The 22280-nt window shown below is 33.2% G+C and overlaps 2 protein-coding genes across 2 annotated transcripts; both read right to left on the bottom strand.

The window, feature by feature from the left end:
• Positions 1–992: 992 nt before the first annotated feature.
• Positions 993–6724, bottom strand: LOC148600122 (uncharacterized). The gene is made up of 2 exons (XM_088558306.1): positions 6538–6724; positions 993–4021 (listed from the first exon to the last, which is right to left on the bottom strand). Exons 1-2 carry the CDS (start codon positions 6722–6724, stop codon positions 3570–3572), a joined length of 639 nt encoding a protein of 212 aa, XP_088414432.1. The 3' UTR covers positions 993–3569.
• Positions 6725–6795: 71 nt separating this feature from the next.
• LOC148600121 (uncharacterized) lies at positions 6796–17892 on the bottom strand. Its single transcript, XM_088558305.1, has 7 exons — positions 17756–17892; positions 14941–15606; positions 14241–14280; positions 12413–12514; positions 10956–11249; positions 8193–8236; positions 6796–6982 (listed from the first exon to the last, which is right to left on the bottom strand). The coding sequence occupies exons 2-7, from the start codon at positions 15604–15606 to the stop codon at positions 6944–6946; spliced, it is 1185 nt and encodes a 394-aa protein (XP_088414431.1). The 5' UTR covers positions 17756–17892; the 3' UTR covers positions 6796–6943.
• Positions 17893–22280: the final 4388 nt, after the last annotated feature.

The raw sequence follows: 22280 nt of genomic DNA, 5'->3' as shown, positions 1-22280 counted from the left end.
ATCCGATATCGACGAAAGTCAAAAGTGAATTTCTCGTTCTACTGACCCTGCCATAAATTTTCTTTACCCGGGATACGTATGAAAATCATCCTTATGTAACCTACCAACAAAATGGAACACCCTGTAAATTTTAGAAACACTATTGTGTCTGCTGGAGATTCCATTTGCATTCGAGTTACCTCTTTTTTCTGCACCCGAATCCGAACATCGATTAGAGAGACTTCGAAATTATACCTGCTTTTACGGGAGGTTACTCTGCAAAAAAACAGGATAAAATATGGCTGTATCCCGAGCTCCCGAGCTCCGCAAGTAGGGAATATCGATGACGTATTATCGTTAAACAATCCTAGATTCGGGAATCTGATACATCGCATTTACCCCCAAAGAACTTAAGATAAAAGCTACTACAGACACCGCGAAGTCAACCTCATATCTTGACCTACACTGTGAGATCGATGGTCAAGGAAAACTATAAAATAAACTATACGACAAACACGATGACTTCATTCTGTATTGTCAACTTTCCTTTCATCTATGGCAACATCCCTTCAGCACCCGCGTATGGAGTTCTCATAACTCGTATACAATTCCAGAACTACGCAGACTTTTTGTATCCCATATACTTCTTACAATTAGGCTTCTGGAACAGGGTTATGTTGTTACAAGATTGAAGTTATCACTACAGAATTTTTATGGTCGTCATCATGAACTCGCAGATCGTTACAGTGTATCCATCTGCACCATGAAAACTGATTTGTTCAACGTGTCATAGTTCGTTTCCTCTTTCTTCTATCCTGGACTTTACTTTTAGTTAGCAAGGAATTATTTGACGTGTTGCTCACACATCTTAACCACATTAAGATAATGTGCACAACAAAGTTTAATTGACGAAAAATGTATTTTGGTAAAAGTTTCAATTCAAAAAGAAATGACCAGGTGTTGAGAATCAGATATTGTTAGCACAAGAAATGATTATAAAATGTAAATTACAATTATATAAGGATATAATTTTTAATATAAGAATGTACAAATAAAATTTCTGTCTGTACAAATAAATATATGTTTATACAGATCAAATGTCTGTTTTTACAATAAAATATCTCTCTAAATAATACTTAATACAAAGCACCTATTGGGTAACCATGATGTGTTATTTTGATCCATTCCTTACTAGCTCCATCCCCTAAAACAATTGGTACTTATAATATATTACCCCGATTTATCACCCAGTTTGACATTCACTTTCTTAGGAACTGCGACAATCCCACAATAATTCAATTTTTAAATTAATTAAAATTAAGTTTTTTTTCTAATAGTATGCACATTTACATAAAGATGTAGAAAGATGACATCCAGTATATTATAACACACATTGTTCGACTTCGTTTCGGGTTATTTATCAACATTTTGTTTGAATTTTAATTTGTATGAAAGAGATTTAGACTAGTACTTTTGATGGTCAAGAGAATGCAATGCGGGAGGGGGGACAATACCAGACATGGAAAACAGACAAACACAACAAAGAACATAAAGTAACCGAAATAATACATATAAAGTAACAAAAGTGAAAAAAACAACTTTGACTCCACTAATACCTGGGAGCATGGACCAGGTGAACCGGTAGGACAAGCATCATCTGTTTTTCTAGAACCCCCCCCCCCATTAGTTAATGCCAATTATAACATGTACACAATCAATCAAAAATCACTTTTATCGTGTACAAAGTAAAGTGGATGAATCATCAATTAACCCGCATATATTGAAATGGTAGACCACATATCATGTCGTATCGTGGGTAATATTATGTTGGTAAGTATTGAAAAAGCAGTAACCAAGGATAAAAGGTATCTTGTTAAGATCAACATATATTTAAACAGACACAGATCAAAAGAAAATGGAAATTTTCATTCAGAATAAAAGTGTATAGAATGCAGATAAGGAACCTACAAATCTTTAAAATATATCTGGTGTAATTGACCAAGTCATCGTGTTGGTATCTATACTCGGACATTGACATGGAATCTTAATAGGACCACAATTAATGCTGTAAATTTGCTTTCAATGTCACAAATTCATTTTTACGGATTTGGATGAGTGAAGCTGTTTACAAACTTTCGAAAACTGATGGGCAAAGATACTAATTTTCCAAGTATAAAGATTGTTGTAAAAATACAATTCTTGTTGATATAATTTTTGACTTACCTTATAATTTTGAAAACTGGCCTTGTTTTGGTACCAAATTGACATTTGTTTGGTGTAATTTGGTCTCTTCCAAATTTAAATAAATTTATAGAGGACAATGTCCTTATACTACTAATCAATACAAAATAAGTATGAGTGGTCGAAATCTCCTGCAACACGAAAAATTGAAATCGTGGTTTTTTTTTTCGACTTGGCAAAATTTACGCACTTTGGCCAAATTTTTGTTCTCCGCTTTCCCATGTTTACACACATTTCACGAAACATAATGCATATTCAGATTGCTTTCATTGGGTGTATTTCAATTGCTTAATTTGATACATGTATATCCTGAACATACCAAACCCCTTTAAACAGTTTTATCATATCTTTTTCGTATTATACTCCAGGGTGTCATTATGGCTGATGTTGCTAGCACATTAAAATTCCCCTATTTCCGTTGGTTGTATATGTTAAGACAAAATGACTACTGTGTTCATATTAATTTTATTTAACTTGAATTTAATTGATGTTTGGACTTTGTTACTATGGAGTCAAAATGTGAACATTTTGGTTCAATTTTCGTATCATAAAAAGGTGATAAAATGTACTTGGTGATAATTACGACTGAAAGTATAACCCCGTGCAGGTCCGGGTGTCAAACCAATAGGCCTGCAGCAGCGTTAAGCTTGTTGTAGAAGGCGACTAAATAGTGCTCAGAAACCTAGCCGGGGGTTAGGCGTTCTGCCCACAGAGCAATTGGGATGTGTGCCCCAGGTGGTGGAATGGCATGTTACATACTGGGGTTTTCAGGCTATAATACGGAAAACCTGACCGCAAACCATAGTGGTGCACCGTGTTGGGAAAAACGCCATGTTCCTTGAACGTTAAAGAATCTTGCTGTGGTATTCGATAGGAGTAGGAACCTTTGCGCTCCGCCACAGGAGGCTAAATTGCCCAACCATCCCTCCCTATTTTTAGTGGCAATCTAAATTTGTCGACCCTATTATCCTTGTGTCCCATTCCTTATTTTTTTCTTTCATCATCAAATACCTCTTTCAAAAGACTTAACATATATTGACCATCGTAAAATTGATCTATAACCTTCTGATTGTTCAGTTCTTCCGTCATTTACTTAAAGTCAACAAATTTTTCTACATAAAACATCTTGAAAATATTGAAAAATGACTTTTAATCAAAGTCAATTATCGATGTGAGAACTGTAAGAAATACTAGATCAACTCTAACAAAATATTATGGTATCTCCCATAAGAAACAAATCTAGCAGCATTTATACAAGAAGCGCACAAAACCATAACAGAAATAAAGATGTTAAAAATATTAATTAAAATTTGCAATCTTATTTTCTCAGTGATACCTCACATTGCGTTTTATTGTAAGGAATCGATTTTCTCCTTTGAAACGCACCTAATATAAGCAAAATAGGGTTCAAATATGCAATAAACATTAGAAATTTTAGTTTTTGTTTTTACTATTGAATTTTCCTCGTGGATTATGCGCACTGTGCCATTATCCAACAGCATGAGTTTTATTCTATCTGAGTTTTGAGGAATTTCTTGCTCTGAAATTATGGTTTCTAACAATGAAATATCATAGTATTTCTGTAGTTTAGAAAAGTTAACTCGTGGATCCTCAATAGACAAAGCTATCTTTAGACCGCCTATATCACTAATGCTGCATTCTAGGTTGTAGCATTCACCTAGATGTAAGGGACTGTCCAGAAAGCAAACGGCACATGGATAGGGATTTTTTAAGTGTGCTTCCCTATCGGATAAAATCAGGTTTTTGTCGTCTCGCCTTACAAATTTGAAATCTGTAGATTCTGAAACAAAAAATACATAATGTTCTCAAAACTTGAAGTTTTAGTAAGTGGGCTGATATAACCTCCGCGCAACCCATATCATCAACCAAAATATGATTTTCAGCTACCCTTATAACTTCCATTTACGAATCATTTTGTCGCCAAAACATAAACTGGAGCATTTTTGTATTTTTTGGCTATTTTTTATACCTCGTTGAGGCAAAAATCCATTTTCTTTCTTTTTTTTTTATTCTTCGAACTTTTTCTTTCTACACGAAAAAAGTAAATTGATATATATAGGTATCAACATATAGCCCAATTACTCAGCTTTACAATGGTATCAAGAAATGTGCGGTAACACATAAGACATGGAAAAAAGACAAACACATCAAATAACATAAAATAACCAAAATAATACATACAAAGTAACAAAAGTTAATGAGCAACTCAGACTCCACTAAAAACTGGGAGCATGGACCGGTAGGGTAAGCGTCCTTTGCTTTTCCTGAGTAGACGAAAGAGAAAAGGAAAACTATGACACGTTGAACAAATCATTGTATTCCTAGTTGACTGGTTATGATAAAAATTTGCTCTGGGCGGCAATTTTCAAGGTTCCTGCCATTTTCCCTACATTTGCTTTGATTTCATCGATATTTGGTTTATATTGTATGGCGTTAAATGGTGATGATGAAAATGTTGTATAGCCATGATTTAACTTCATTTTATGTTCTTTTTCAGCAAACGTATAGCGAATTCATACCCCCCTGGTGATATAACAGGGATAAGGGGACCCCTGCCAAATTTTTTTCCAGAGGTTCTAAAGACACTTTGAAGGCATTTCAAACATTTTGCAATGCCTTTTCATCAATGCACCACTCATCAATATATGCTCTTTTTAAGCAATTTGTGGGTCAAACATGGTAAAAAAAACTTGATACCTTTTTATTTAGTTAATAAAGTATGGTTTGGCAGGTGAGTAATACAGGCCCTTCGAAAGCCTATTGTTTCATAATAGGGGTGGCAATTGTTTCATATTATTAAAACTACTCTATGTAATTGTATTTGGACATACAAAAGCTTGTTTGAAGTACGATATTTAAAAGCAAATGCAAATTACCGGTGAAATGGAAGAAAATATTAAATTCCGAAGACTCTCCTTCATATGAAAGTCACACTATTGTCACATTGAAACTGAAAAAAAAATACGCGACTAAAATGAGCAAATATGTTGGATACATCGATGATTTAATCAATAGTACCAAACATGTCTGTTGTACACCGTTGATAAGCTTAAAATTAAATTATGGTTCTTGTTGAGGTATTTTTTCATAGGTAGTGGTGACAATATTTCACCTAAACTGTATCACACAAAAGCTTGTTTAAACTCAGACTTTTTACACAATAACGGATGATAAAGAAGAAATTCTGAAAATTACCCTTTTTACGATTTTTTAGTAATTGAAACCCCAAATAGAAAATTTAAGCGTCTAAATTGAACAGACACGTTCATCATTATCTTAATTATGAATGCCACAAATATTAATTTTACGGTGTTGGTATGCTGTGAATGAGAATTATGTTTGATACAGAGAGCAGTCTGGGGGTAGGGGTAATATTTTTAATATTTTTTGAAATTCCTTTCTGCAAATTAGTTTATCGTGGTTCATTTATGTAGAAAATGATCTTATCTGTCGTCTGATACCAAATTTGAGACGTTTATGTTGAGCAAAAACTTGAAGGGTCGAATTTATGCGATTTTACAGGAAAATCGAAAATCCATTTTTTTGCATTTTTTGATAAATTCTGACTACAAAAGTGGCCACAAGTCATCAAAAGAACCCCAGAGGTATTAACTGTGATAGTACTAAACAGAAAATACCAAATAAGCCATCTTTATCGAAGCATAGATACTCAGGGGATTTTGGCATAAAAAATGTCAATTTAAGAGATTTTTCGGTGGGGTTAAGGGTACATTTTTTTTCATTTTACTCACAACCCTAAGTGTTACCACAACTCACATGGTACTATTGTAAAGCTTGGACATTGGGCTACATGATGATACCTATATGTCTTTAGTTTCTTAACACTTGATGTCCCAGGCAGACTTAGACGCTGAAACAATTGAGTCACAAAAATATTGTCTTTTTTTCACCCAGAGGGATACAAATATAGGCATATACTAAAATAGAATCCCAGAATATTCATTGGCGACAAATTGATTCGGTAATGGGGTGGGGTGTATAAAGGTACTCACCATGAAGTTGATGAGTCGGGGTGCACGGTGGACCCCCCCTAATCCCTTGGACTATTTGGCAATACTAGCAATCACAAATGAACAAATAAATACGCCAAGAATTTTCTAAAATAAACTATAGTTCACTGAAATAAGAATGATAATTTTCACATATTGGGATCTTTTCATCATTGCTCATAGTTATCGATGGAACAAAAATTTTGAGTGAGCAAACAAATTTTAAAAATTAAATCAAATCAGAGGTTTTGTTTATTTCGCTTAGGCATGTTACGTTTATACCTACCTATACGGACTTTGATGTATCCATACATCAAACAGATTGTGATCCAAATCTGGTTATCGTCCTTCACTTGTACTTCTGTCGTTTCTCCCATTGAATAAGTGATGCCTTTTGTGCCAGATCTATGGATTTTTATGATACTTGACTCTTCGAAAATCCCAATCATGCGATTTTCTATCAAATCAATCATTCATTTATATTTAATGTTTGTGTGATATTTCGAGGGTCTACTTTCATCATTCCAATTTCAGCACTACCAGTTATATTTTGTCGTTTTTCTATATAATGTATCTTCTCAAATATAAGGACAAGTTCATCGTTATCAGCGAGACATTTATCTATAAATAAACGACCACCAGAATCTTTGATGTCCCATTCTGCCATCCTACCGTTATCATCAATTTTAATGTTAAAGCCATGCGTTTGGTGAAAATTTTAAATTCTGATCCTGTGGAAATGAAAAAAAAAATATTAGTTATAAAAAGAAAACAACAAAAAACAACAATGAATGTAATCCAAGGACAAAGACCAGACATGGAAAACACACACACATCAAAGAACATCAAATAACCTAAATAATACATAGAAAGTAACAGAAGTAAATGAGTAACTCGGACTGCACTAAACCTGGCGGCATGGACCAGGTACACCGGTAGTGTAAGCGTCCTTTGCTTTTCTAGAAACACCTGCCGAGTTGTTGACAAAAAGTCAAGTACGGGATAGACGAAAGACGATAAGAAACTCCATCATTTTGTAAACATCTTCTTCGGTATATTTGGAAGACGATATGGAATTGTTTTTTTAACAAAGTATGAGGAATCTCTACCAAGAATTACATATATATATATATATATATATATATATATATATATATATATATATATATATATATATATATATCTATATATATATATATATATATATATATATATATATATTTGTGTAAAAACTATGCATACTGGTTTGAGTCAGGATTTTAACTGAGTTAAGGGCAATATCCCTTCGGCTCCTGCGTATGGAGTGTTCATATCACAACTCATACGTTATGCTAGAGCTTGCCAAAACTACGCAGACTTTTTGTATCGCGCTAGAACTCTAACAAATAGGCTTCTGGAACAGGGTTATTTTGCTACAAGATTGAAGTCATCACTACAGACGTTTTATGATCGTCATCATGAACTCATGGATCGTTATGGTGTATCCATTTGCACCATGAAAACTGATTTATTCAACGGGTCATAGTTTTCCTTTCCTCGTTTGTCTACCCCGGACTTGACTTTTTATGAGCAACTCGGCGGGTGTTTCTAGAAAAAGCAGAGGACGCTTACCCTACCGGTACACCTGGTCCATGCTCCCAGTTTTTAGTGGAGTCCGAGTTGCTCATTTGCTTTTGTTACTTTGTATGTATGATTTTAGTTACTTTATGTTCTTTGTTGTATATGTCTGTTTTCCATGTCTGGTCTTTGTCCCTGGATTACATTCTTTTGATTACCGTTATACCCTTGGTTCCCTTGATTACTCTTTTATACTTATCAGTAATTTCTTTCTTTGATAGTTTGACGGTAGAAGAAGTCTTTTTCCGGACTAAACCCTGAACTAATGGTTATGAAAAAAATAAAATCCTGTTAGCTTGGGCTTTATTCAATAAACAAACTTACAGTCATCTGATCTTCATCACTTGTCGAAACAGATCGTACATTTGCTGCAACCAAAAGGCAAAATCTTAAAATTTAATTAAATGACTGATGCAACTTAATTATAGCTTAACATTGGATGAAGGTTAATATCAACACTCCCGAACTGATAAACTGTCAGTGTTAGCAAAAAGCCAAAGAAATAGTCAGAGAGGAAAGTATAACAATGATAGTATCAAGATAAAAAATGGAAGATGGACACCGCCGCAATAGTCCAGACTTGGCAAATGTTATTCTGAAGAAAAGGGTGTGTTAAACCAGGCAATATAGTAATCTACACCTTTTTCTAAATAGTTCTAATTGACACACATAATTTAGATATTAAACTGGTGGTGTAAAATGTAGTGGTTTTTTACATCACACATCCGTTCAGTGAAATCACCGTCTGCTAAAAAATGGAAGAATAAATTAACAATATGTGGTAAAGAGCAACAGTATGATAAAAATAAACGCACAAACACACAAAATGGGAAACAAAAACAAAAAAAACAAAAAAAAAAAAACAAAACAAAACAAAACATCACTATGGCATGCATGTACTGTAAGTAAACTTATGAACCTGGTTGTACAAAAGTTAAAACAATGTGACCGTGCTTGAAACGAGAAACGGGATATTCATAATCCGAAGACAATATCATGAACAAGTATACCCCCCCTCCCCCAAAAAATAATAATTATATCAATAATACAAATTAACTAAAATAAATAAAAACAGATAAAAACTAAAGAATACTTGAAATTGTTTTCTTCTAGAAACTGTGAATGTGAATCAGGAAGACTGATACAATAAGCGTCCTCTGAATCAGGAAGACTGATACAATAAGCGTCCTCTGCTTTTCAAAAAAACACCGGACGAATTGGTCATAGTCTAGCAAATCAAAATTTTTAAACGACACGATATAGTTTTTCATATTAATCTTATAAATGGATGCATTTAACCACCGTTGCACACAGCATTGTTCCAGTACTTTATTCAATTTCCCCATAAACTATCGATTCTAATATCAAAACGTAATCAAGGGAACCAAGGTTATAGCGGTAATCAAAAGAATGCAACCCAGGGACCAAAACCACACATGGAAAACAGACATACACAACAAAGAACATAAAGTAACTAAAATCATACATATATAGTATGTCTAATATAGGAATAAATGTTTTTACCAGAGGTCAGATCAGGTCAACCTGTTAGGGCAAGCCCTGATATTAACTGTGATGAAGTTTGTACAAAATATTACCTAAAATATTTATTAAAATAAATTAAATGCAATCTATTTTATTTGATGACCATTAATCATCATGATTTGTGATACGCTCTAATCCAAAATTAAGCTTGTATGTCAATTGATGAAGAAAGAGTAATCAAGGGAACCAAAGTTATAGCGGTAATCAAAAGAATGTACACTAGGGAAAAAGACCAGACATGGAAAACAGACATACACAACAAAGAACATATAGTAACTAAAATCATACATACAAAGTGACAAAAGCAAATGAGCAACTCGGACTCCATTAAAAACTGGGAGCATGGACCAGGTGCTTCGGTACGGTAAGCGTTCTCTGCTTTTCTAGAAACAACCGCCGAGTTGCTCATAAAAAGTCAAGTGCGGGGTATACAAACGAGGAAAAGAAAACTGTGACTATGAAGCAATGTAACAGAGGATGGTTAGTGTATCACAACATTAATTGTTTTTCCAGAAGAAATAGTCACTCCTCTGTAGTGAAACTGTAAGAAATAATAACCCAAAGGATGATAAACATTGTCAGGTATCTTTGGATTATCCATGTTCTATGTAATTGTTTTATGATAGTACTTTTGGTAACTAGTGTACACGATATTATTAACATCAGTTGCACAATTCCCCATCATAACTCGTAAGAGCATGGTTTTTTTCTTCGGCACGACAGCAGACTATAAAGAACCCTACATGTAATAATGTATCAAATCTTGCTCGTGGCTTTGGAAAAGAAATGTAATTGGTTAATTATGTTTCAGGAAAAAATTTTTAAAATTGCGATAAATACAAATCATTGCCAATCATTGCAACGTCAAAGTAAAATGAAACTTCATTGGCCTTTAGAAAGGGATCCATGCGCAAATAATTGACATATCCCTAATTCAAAATGACTCGACCATTTCTTGTATCAAATCAGTTCGCCAATCCATGCTTTATAAGCAAACAAATCAGTGTATGTTAAAATTACAATGAATACATACAAAATTATGACAGTATATGTACCAGTATATGTACCATTAAATAAACCTGAGAAATTTTGAAACAGTCAATCAAACAAAATCATGCGGCAACGGTACGACTGTCAGTTCATAATATAGTGAAACTCTCGTCAGAGAACAATCAACGGGAAGCAGACTGGATGTTATTTTTTATGTGTCCAGTGTCAGTGTTTGATTAACTATATCTGGAAAAAGTATAACCATACCTTGTGCGGTTAAACATCCCATTTTACAGAATACAGAGGATTGGAAACCGTGATTAGATGTGGAGTTTCGTGGAATTGGGAATTTTGAAAATTATTTTAAAAGTATTTATTTACATCAAAATTAAGTTTGATTGGGAGCACAATAGGGAATGGAGAACGGTGAATGGTGTAAATTGGAAGTTTTACCATTCAAGGGCTGCATTTAGGGGCTGCTCGACATTAAAAGCATTTTGAATGGTAGAAGAATGAAACAGATATATACTAGGAGAAATAAATGATACCAACCTGAATGTGTTCTTGGCCAACATATCATCTCCACCTCAATCATATCGACCCTATTTGTGTCGATCTCAGCTAACATCGCAAACTGGCGAACAAAGTCTGCAATTCTATTTTCAGAAAACTCAACATTTGCAATTTTGTGAGTGGTTGAGCATATCATCACAAATGATCCTTCATAAATGAACTCTATTTTAAAGTCAACTAACGTTGAAATACTTTTGAATTTTTTCATCATATCTTGAACATTCCATTGTCCTGGGTTTTTGAATTTCCAAGCGATGTAACATTTCTCATTTTCTGGAAAATAATTTCGAGTATAATGTTTAAAGAGACTTTTGTAATAGTTATCTCTCAAACTTTCAAACTTTCTTTTCAGAATTACGTGAATTTTATGTGAAGCACACACGAAAACACATGCCACTCATATTAAAGTTTTTCAAAATCGATTTGCTGTACAAGTGTTTCAATTAATAACCTATAAAAATCAGAATTATAACAAAATATTTAGGAAGATCTTTATCAAGAGTAAAAAAGGTAACCAAGATTAAATAAATGAATTCTATACAAGATCTGGAAGTATTAAAAAGTGATGGGAAGTCAAAGTCAGTACTAAGAAGTTCAATACAAGAAATGAAGCCAAACTTAAATGAAATAGTAAACAGTATTTTAATTTGCCTATGATCAGAAAATGTAAATGTAAGCTTTTGAGATTGGAAGCCTATGCTGTCATGCTATTTGAAACCTACTCATTCTCAATACAATTCCGAAGAATAGTATTGAATTATATGCAAATGCAACTAATATTTGTGGTACATTGAAGAGGAATTGATTTATTACCTATGATTGATGGGCCATATTTTGATTTTAATTTTATATGATACATGTAACTACCTATGCATGTAAATCAAGTATTGATTTCTTTTATATCATCTTGAAATAATTTAAACTTTTATTTGATGTGAACAAGCATTAATTTTTTAATTGATTACAACATTATTTTTTTTATTTGATAAGAACAATCTTTTTTTTTATTTGATAAGAACATTAATGAGAACATTAATTTTTCAAGTAGCAAAATTTACAAAGCTTTGACAGGAGGTGGCTCATAAATGTCAAGAACTCAATTCACTTTTACCTTTCTTCCAGAAACAGTTACAAACCACAAAACCAGTCTTAGGTTGCCATTTAAATAAATGTTGCACATTCAATATAAAAATGTTTATAGTGTATGTAATTGGCACTATTCAGGAGTTACCGTTCTTGATTTTGTTGAATTAAGTGGGAGATACATATATGGTTTTGTCTTAAAATGAAGGTCAAATTAAAGAAAGGACTATAATTACGTAAATGAAAAGCATGTGTAGACCCAAAAAAAAAATCTATGTTTTCGTTTCGACATAATGAATCACCTCCACTAAAGACAATTTCTGAGTTTTGTATAGACTGGTACTTGAAATTACCCCCAACGCTTCGTTCATGAATGTTCGTTCCTCTATCTGCATCATTCGGATCATTATCTTTAAGCTGGATTTCCTTTCTTAAGATGTGAAAATAAAGTTGTTCTAAAACGGTAAATATGTATGTATTTTGATTGATAGATAATACTATATTATAATTGATTATATACAGAATTCTTTGCTTGACCATATATTTGAACGAATTCTAGTTATTGAAATATTAAAAAAAAAAAGTATTTTTTTCTTCCATGTGAAATGGAATCAAATATACTAACATGGGAACTCGTCACATTTATCACAACTTTTGCTGGACGGTTTGAAATGTGACATTGCTTGTCAAGTCATAAAAATAATAATAGTAGATACATGTACCACCTTCCTACATACCGATAATTTTTTGAACTGTAAATAATATTTGTTATATATATATACTAGAACATAAATCCGTAATTTACTTGCGTTTCGTCAATCCTATTTATTGTTTTCTAGTATCATTCTGTTACACATCAAAAGTTCGATTAGTTACTTCCTGTGGATAGGTACGTGTAGGGTCACTGTTCTTAATTCAGCCTCTGCGGCCTCCCTCTCGCAATTGTGATTAAAAATGGCCAGCCACATTGTGTACTACACGTAGAACTTTTAGATTCATGTGACAAAGCACGATGCATACACATTTATTTTATTTCAAAACAACTAATATATCTTTCTTTTACGTGTATTTACTTGAATTCAACATAACTTTATTTATGCGATCTGCAAGCCATTTCTCTTAGTATGAACACAACCTACAAAATGTCCCTTTGTATTTCCGTACATAATAATACTGTTTAATTATCGTTACATACACTAGTATGTATGTATCCCTTAGGTAGGCATTTCATCTCGAGATCAAATGCAACTTTTTTGTGCCTTGGGGTTGACACATTTTGGGTTGCCGTAGACATTTTGTTTATACACAAAAATCGTTGACATAGATATTTAATGACTAACTAAAAAAAAAAGAGTTGACATAGCCATTACATGTCTAACTTAACATTTATTATGTTTAGAATGAAAATGATATGGCAAACTTAATCAGACTGGACTGAACAGTTAATACAGGTATCAATTTTAAGAGGTGATGAAAGACTAAACAAGGCCCGAGACTAAACTACAAAAAATAGTCTACAAACTGTTAAGAACTCATACTAACAGTAATCAAGGGAACCAAGGTTATAGCGGTAATCAAAAGAATGTAATGCAGGGAAAAAGACCAGACATGGAAAACAGACATACACAGAGAACATAAAGTAACTAAAATCATACATTAAAGTAACAAAAGCAAATAAGCAACTCGGACTCCACTAAAAACTGGGAGCATGGGCCACGTGCACCGGTAGGGTAAGCGTCCTCTGCTTTTCTAAAAACACCCGCCGAGTTGCTCATAAAAAGTCAAGTCCGGGGTAGACAAACGAGGAAAGGAAACTATGACCCGTTGAATAAATCAGATTTCATGGTGCAGATGAATACACCATAACGATCCACGAGTTCATGATGACGATCATAAAACGTCTGTAGTGATGACTTCAATCTTGTAGCAACATAACCCTGTTCCAGAAGCCTATTTGTAACAAGGGAATACACAGAAACTAAGTAATTGATGAGCAAATCAGACGCCTTCATGAACTTAGTATTGACCAAGTTCACTTGTAGGCGTTTGCAATTCTGAATCTTATCAACATTTGCAATGTATATCAAACTAAGGTAGGTACATTGTGCGTGCATATAAAATATTAGAATTATTCAAACATCATATTATTTCTACCATCCTAGACATGTTTAATAAAAGTACCTATTTTGATTCCGTGTTCTTCTAGAGTTTTTGTCAAATCCTGAAAAAATTGTAATTAGTATTAAATACATACTCTTTCAAATTGTGACAAGGAGTGCCTGTAAAAAATGATAAAATGCACTTGCTTTTTGAAATTCTTAATTTAAAGTTTTTTTTTTTTTTTTTTTTTTTTTTTTTTGTGATTCGTTTTCTTTATCTTCAGTTTTTATAGGTAGTGTATTTTATTCGGTTTGCCCTTGTAGATCGTGTTTGAATCCTATTAATTGGCGTGTTCAGGCCATGTACCTTGATTGTTGATGGATCAGTATTATTTTGCCAAAATATTGAATTTGAGACTTTTGTTCTAAAAAATTATGAAGAAAAGTTTGAAAATAGAAGACTGTTGTGGATAAAATGTGGTCCTTAATAAAAACAAGTACTATATTTGAAAAAAGATAGGCGATTGCAGTAAAATTTGTTCTTTCGATTTATAATTTTCTACATTTCATTCAGGAAATAACGCTTATGGCACGCAATTTCAATTTTCGATACAGTTTATAGAACGCGACTAGGTCATCAGTATTTGGCTAATCGGGAAGCAGACTTGCGATCAGGTGACTTGCGTTTCCATGGAGGAGTTTCTTTAAGGTCAAAGGGTAAAAAGAGAAACTATACCGACTGCGTCGGAAAAAAGTAGAATTGAATGTTAATGAATGCATACCTTTAATACGGCCTCAGTGAACATTTGCAGGTAACTGAACTCTGTTTTAAACTTATCGATTCTTCGTTTTACTCGTACACGATAGACATCCCCTATGGTGCTGGCTACGTTAATAACGGCGACTCCAAGCTTGGTAAACAGTTCCTCTTTTTTCTTGTTAGTTAGAGTAACTTCATCTCCGAGATGGCTTATTGTGTTTCTAACTTCTTTGATATCATCTAACCACCTTGGATTTCCTGGATATGAAACACAACATGACTTAATCAGATTGCATATCATAACGATATCTAAATCAAGCACCGAGTACGAAGTGTTCGGACTGTAATGGCATAAACAATTTTGTACAATTACGTTGTTCTCCGTTATTTCATGGTTAGGTAATGGTTGACTGATCCTTTGAAACAGAAGATGGAATTGTTTTTCCGACAGGGTAGCCTTTCTATGTGCTGAATAACATAATTGAATCCTGCACTGGCAACATAATGTAGTTGGTTTGTATTGATGGAAAAGTTTTGGCTTATTTCTTGTTATGAAGGTTGGGAAGCTATCAAAACCAAGTATCTTTGATTCAAAATAATTATACATGACATCCATCACTATGTCGTCATAAAATTCTTGAATCTTCTTTTTGTCCAAGCTTTTAGTTGATGTCGTAACGGTCGCCATCTGCAGAATAAGGTAAACATGGTTAGATAAACAGAAATGTGCACATTTGTTTTTTTCTAGATGTGTTTTTATGTTATTCTTTTTATACTGTGAAAATGACAGATAAACCTAAGACATGAATTACAGGGTAGCTTTTGATCACACACACACACACACCATAATTCTGTTTGCCTATTTTATGTCTATCATTACTAACGGTGTATGTTCAACATCTGAAAATAAATAATAGGATAATCATCATAATGTATTAAGTGGATAGACTGAAAGCTCACATATGCTTGCAAGTGCAGAAGAATGCAACATTTAAGGAGTGGTTGAACTTGCTCCGTGCAAATGTCTAATTTGCAAACGTTCTTGGACGAGTGCTTTTGATATTTCTTTCTTATTAGACTGACTTTATAGCTGATCTGATCCAAAATAAGGAGAATCGTTTAAAAAAGATCCTTTAATCTCAGTTTCCGCTATATATATGATGTAATATCGCAAAAAAGTCCTAGTTTCTGAGATATTATAAATCCCATCTACACAAAAGAACGACATAAAGAATACTACAGACACCGTGAAGTCAGCCTAAAATCTTGGCCTACACTCAGAGATCGAAGTAATGGACAACTATTGACCAAACTAAACGACAAACGCGATGACTTTACATTCTGTATTTTCAATTTTCCATCCATCTGTGGCAACATCCCTTCAATACTTGCGGATATTTTCATATCGGAACTCATATGTTATGACAGGGCTTCCAGTAACTACACAGACTTATTGAACTGCGCGAGACTTCTTACAATATTGCTTCTTGAACACCGTTATGTTCCTACATGATTGAAGTCATCACTACAGAAGTTTTGTGGTCGTCATCATGAACTCGTGGACCGTAGCGATGTATCCATATGCACCATTAGAACTGCATTGTTCAATTTGTCATTATTTTATTTTTCTCTTTCGTCTCCTCGGACTTGACTTTTTATTCGCAACTCGGCAGGTGTTTCTTTAAAAGCAAAGGACACTTTTAGTAACTCTTTTAAGTGGAGGTGAAAGAACTTTGATTTTGGGTGAACTATGTTGATGCTTTCTTCTGATTGTATGGTCATAATTCATTTTTAAAGTAATTAGACAGCAAAAATGGCAAATGTACATGCTTTGACAAAGGAATACAGGATTCAATAGTAGTTGAACTGAAGAGTCTTTGTCCATGTATGACTAAGGGAAAACTTGGAGCCGTATAAATATTTGTTTAAATTCTATGATAATTAGAAGCAAAAGCTACGCAGTGAAGTGATATAAAAAAGCAAGAAAAGCATGGAAGAGTGAAATAACATGTATATTTTAAAATGTGTATCGTCAAATCTGTGTGTGTAAAAAGTAAGAAAAGATTGTTGTTCATTTTCCCCCATTCGTCTTGTCAACTCAAGAAGCCATGACTGCTCAGCTAATAAACGGTTTTGAAAAAAAATTAAGAAAGAATGGTAAAAATATTAATTTCCCTAGTTTGAAAGTGTAATCAAGGGAACCATGGTTATAGCGGTAATCAAAAGAAAGAATGCAATCAAGGGACAAAGACCAGACACGGAAAACAGACATACAAAAGAAAGAACATAAAGTAACTAAAATCATACACACAAAGCAACAAAAGCAAATGAGCAACTCGGACTCCACTGAAAACTGGGAGCATGGACCAGGTGCACCGGTAGGGTAAACGTAAAATATTACAATCCTTTTTTTGATTAGAAATGTGATTATGCAGTAAGAAACAAAGCAAACAATGAAGGCTTCATTGACTCAGTACTTCATTACTTTGATTGATTTCTGCTAGAATCTTGGTTCCCTTTATTACTCTTTAATAAATTGTTTTGGTCGGCAGTTGATACTAGTGTTTCAAATCATCAGTTACGCCAAATAAAGTTATATAAATAAACATCAAAGAGAAAAGTTATTATGTTTTGTGGAGAGTGAAATTACAATGTTTATTTCACATTCGATTTATCGACATATTTTAAAAAGGGTATATGTTTTGTGAATATGTCAAAGAGACAACAACTCCAATGGGATTAAAATTTCAGCACAGTGACACCCATTGGTCTTAAATGAACGACGGGGAAACCCGCATACCACAGGTTAGGTACAATAGATACAAAATAGAACTTACCACTTATTCCGATGAAATAATAAAATTTATGATTCAGTCGTCTGCACTTCTTATCAGACTATATTCGTTGAATATCGATTCAAAATTAAAAGTAAGTTGTAATATTATTGCAAAACCTCACTTATCTTATGATTCACAAGTTTGGAGTTGATCAAGGACTTTTATATATAAATCAATAAGCATTTTATCTTAAGGCTTACAGTGTTCTAATGTTTTAGTTGTCAAGAACATTGGGTTTTATAGTATCTCTCTGAAATAAAAGTTTTGTCATTTACTCATGTTCTTTTCATACAAAAGAATCAAACACCTTATTAATTAAGTTTCAGTTTTATACGATTCCACCATATCTGCATATCAATGAAGTGCAATAATGATTAAAACAAACGTTTTATCATTTCTAATGTCGTTATGTTTTCCCAACCATGTGTTCAACCTTGTGTGAGAGTGTTAAGTTCTTTCATAGACACAAATATAGAAATAAAAAAGTGCAAACGAGGAGGATAACAAAGCTAGTGATACCTCCTTTCATTAAACATTAACATGATAATAGACCATGGGACAGTTATACGATACAGAGAAACTAACATAACTATATATACAAGTACAGTAATTGTACTTGGCACGCTTCCAATTCGATGGTATGTGGGGTTGGAAAATTAGAATGGAGAATAGAGAATGTGTGTAGGTATTGTGTTTGGGGATTAAAATTTTGAATGAGAAGGTGGAGAAACTAGTTTTTAAGGTATTAATTAGTATGAAAATTATTTCAGAATTAATTGAAAATGACAGTTTTAATGTTTAACAATCTAAAAATATAAAATTCAATTCAACAATAACAATTTTGATAAAGAAAAATGCAATGGGGACATATTGGTACATATGGGGATAATGATATTTCAGTGGGGAAATGGGAAATCTCTATGACAGAATGAAAGGATGCACAATGAGGAATGGAGATAAGGGGTTGTAAATTGTGCAAATGGGAAGTTCATACATGCACCATTTAAGAACTGTACATACAATAGAAACAGAATGTTGCCCAATACAAACATGACTGAACTCTGACGCCATAGAAAGTTGCGCAATTACTGTTTGTTTAAGACACCGCAATGCTGCACCTGAATGAAGAAGAACGCTTACAACAGTGAAGTCAATTAGCTCTTTTTTTCCAATAGTAATTTTCCCCCTTTTCCTCACATTCAAATGATACGAAAAGACTGCAAATATGTGAATATTTTGAATAACAATCTTTGTTTCACTTGAATCTTGCATATATTTGTTGTTGTATACATGTAAAATGTAAAATTTCGTTTGTTTTTGAATTTAGATCTTATCTAAAAGTTAACAATCGGTGACTCATTTCATCGAGTTATTGCTGTACAAACAACAACATCCAAGTGTGTACTAATACACCGCTTTACGATTTCTTTTATATTCGAAAAGAAATCTTTTCCCTGGCGTAACAGAGATGGTAATAGCATTATCTTACCACACAAAGTTCGAGCCTTTTTTAAACTCGAGGTATTGATTTACATAATTTTTATTGTATCTAATTCTTTTTCATTTTCACCTTATTATTGTTCATATCTTCTGTATTATATTGACTGCTGCTTATATTGATTTTAACTGATGACAATTTTATGCTGCCCATTTGTGTTGAAACATACCGGAAAAAATAAATCTAGTTTGACCCATCTTTCACTTTGATATACACATAGCAAGTTAGGGCCATTGCGGTGGTTTTTACTTTCCGGTTTCGGACTGACATTGACATTTATTATCCGGGCGTTCCTTTTGACTATTCCTTTCGACTACTGCCTAGAATTGGTGATTTCGTTATTAGTATTCATTTCCTATGAAATGTGTTAAGTGCTTTGTTATTTAGTTCATTACCGTTATATTTACATTCTAGCTATGAACAGCATTATGATTTGAACGAAAAATGAAAGAATTATGCTTTTAACGCATGCGTAGATTGTTGAAACATTAGCAGACACCTTATTAACTGAATGAGGAGCAGACAACTACCTTGAAAACGACACATCTTCAACGTCACTGCATTGATTTATTACATTAAGGCTACAAACATACGTGTAATGCAATATAAACAAATATGAAACCTAGCATATATTCATTGTTTCTGTACATGTTTAATGATATAATGACATGTATATCTTACCTAAAAATTTACAATCGATAATTCATTTCACCGAGTTATTGTTGTATGGTAAACACCTGAATTATACAAAATACCAGAAACCACTATACGACTCCTATTCGAGGAGAATTTATTTCCTAGCGTCAAACTATTGTGTTTTGTATCTTTTTTTATGCAGCTTCGGGGAATGATTTTTTCTGTAAACATGATTAAATAAATGATGAAAAAAATATCATAATATATCATTATAGATATATTACAAGTTGTTAGAACACATTAAAAGGGGAAACAGGAGAAATAAATTTATTTTTCAAATGCATTTCCACTTATATTGAAAAAATAAATGAAGATTCCCCATGATCCCTTACAATTGCTTCCTGATTGTCTAAATAAAAAAAACATTTCGTTTATCATTGTATCAAAAACACTTATGTAGTACTCCAGCTAAGGACCATGAAAAATGTGATTCGTGGTTGGAAAGTCCAGATGAAATGTTGTATGTAGTAAAAGAACATAAATTATTCCACTGTGTTGTGTTATATGTGTTGGGTCAATCGTTATCTTAATTCTTAATGACCTAAATGTGAGTGTTGTTATGCTGCTAAATGAGAATTTTGCTTCATACTGAGATCTGTAATGTAGGGGTTGGGGTAATATCGAATTATGTTGAGAATGTTTAGTTGAAAATCGGTTTCCCTTGGTTTCATGTTTTAGAATATTGAAATATCTATCGAAACGTATTTGTGTGAAATTGCGTTGTAGAATTGATGCAACTTTTAAGAAAAATTCAAAAATCCTACTTTGAGCAATTCTTAATAAACTATGACAAATTGTGTCAATTGTGAAACTGTCAAAAAAGAAAAATACAAATAAGCCATACTTTAAGTCAAGCATAAGTATTTCCAGAGTATATGGCATTGAACAAACAAGTCAACTAGAGCGATTTTTCCTTGGGGTAGGGGTACAAATTGTGCATTTAGCTAAATAAACCGCATGACTGCACCCTTGATAACAATAAAAAAATAGACATCAAGCTGTCTGGTGATAATCAAAAGCGTTATTTTTATTTGTGATATCAATAAATGACAAATACGTTCGAACAGTTTGCCTAACCAGATAGTGTATTAATGTAAACTCTAACTAAAACAGTGACAAATTGGTTCGTAAATTGGACATACAAATGTACCTGAAAACTATCGTGTATTGATGAGTAGGGTAGTGCATGGTAGACTCGCCGAGCCCAATGACTACATACATGCAAAGGGAAATAACAGAAGATGTTAAAAAAGGAAATGAATGTTGAAATGAGATCTCTGAATCATCTCGAGTCGATTGCAACCATTCCCAACTCTGTGCAAGCTAAAATGGCGAATAAGGAAATGAATATTGACATGAGATATCTGACCCCTCCCAAGTCCATTGTGACTATTCCCAACTATGTGCAACCTAAAATGGCGAATAAGGAAATTAATGTTGAAAAAGGAAATAAATAATGAAATGAGATATCTGACCCCTCCCAAGTCGATTACGACCATTCCGAATTCCGTGTGACACAAAGTGGCGAATAAAGAAATGAATGTTAAAAATGAGCCTTTGGTCCATCCCAGACCCCTCCCGCAATCTTTCCTCAAAATATTCTTAATGATTTGTTAGAACTCAGAAACATTTATTTGCGAAAAATGCCTCTGAGATGTTCCCTATGATAATTTCCAATTTTGTTATTGAATGTTGAAAAAGGAAAAAGGAGACAACTTAAGCTCCGCCTACATTTTACAGAATATTACATGACAATACACATTGACAAAACACTTTTGCTTAATTTGCAGCTTTGGAGTACAGTGTAAACCAGTTGATGCATTGTCAATCTTCTGATTTTCATTCTTATTCAGAGAAATGTGACCTTGTAAGTTAGTTTACTGTATCGAATCGCTTTTGTAAAATATGTTCAAACCAAATTTATTTATTTTTTTATTTGTTTATTTGTTTTGTTTTCAGTTGTTGTTGATTTAAACTGCATGTTTCAAAACCATATGATTATTTACAATTACACAAGCTATGGTGCTTAAATCGGTAAATTCAACATATTTTTCAATGTATGTCTTCGTTCTTAAAAACCGGATGGATATCATCCCTGCACACAGGACACTTTCATGAGTACAACTATGTTTGATTTAAAATTTGAACTTCTAAAATACAAACCATGGATAATGGTTAACCAGATGAATAAAGCAATACGTGTATGGTCAATTTAATCTAAATATTCCATATTACACCAAGCTAGAAAAGAGGGAGATTAATAATGATAATTCTATAAATCCGTTCGTCAAAAGTAACTCATCATAAACACACCAACACCTCCTCCTCATA

Source organism: Perna viridis, chromosome 13, assembly GCF_037379345.1.
Source record: "Perna viridis isolate PV_CMFRI_1.1 ecotype Kerala chromosome 13, ASM3737934v1, whole genome shotgun sequence".
In the NCBI taxonomy this organism is placed as follows: Eukaryota; Metazoa; Mollusca; class Bivalvia; order Mytilida; family Mytilidae; genus Perna; species Perna viridis.
The sequence above is the reverse complement of the archived record's forward strand: the minus strand, read 5'-3'. Positions and strand labels throughout refer to the sequence as shown.

Coding starts and splice junctions, on each gene's coding strand:
- LOC148600122 (XM_088558306.1), bottom strand. CDS start 6,724: ATGATTGATTTGATAGAAAATCGCATGATTGGGATTTTCGAAGAGTCA. Junction 4,022..6,537: donor ATACATCAAAGTCCGTATAG/GTAGGTATAAAC, acceptor TTTTTGTTTCAG/AATCTACAGATTTCAAATTT.
- LOC148600121 (XM_088558305.1), bottom strand. CDS start 15,606: ATGGCGACCGTTACGACATCAACTAAAAGCTTGGACAAAAAGAAGATT. Junction 14,281..14,940: donor TCACTGAGGCCGTATTAAAG/GTATGCATTCAT, acceptor CAATTTTTTCAG/GATTTGACAAAAACTCTAGA. Junction 11,250..12,412: donor TCATGAACGAAGCGTTGGGG/GTAATTTCAAGT, acceptor ATTATTTTCCAG/AAAATGAGAAATGTTACATC.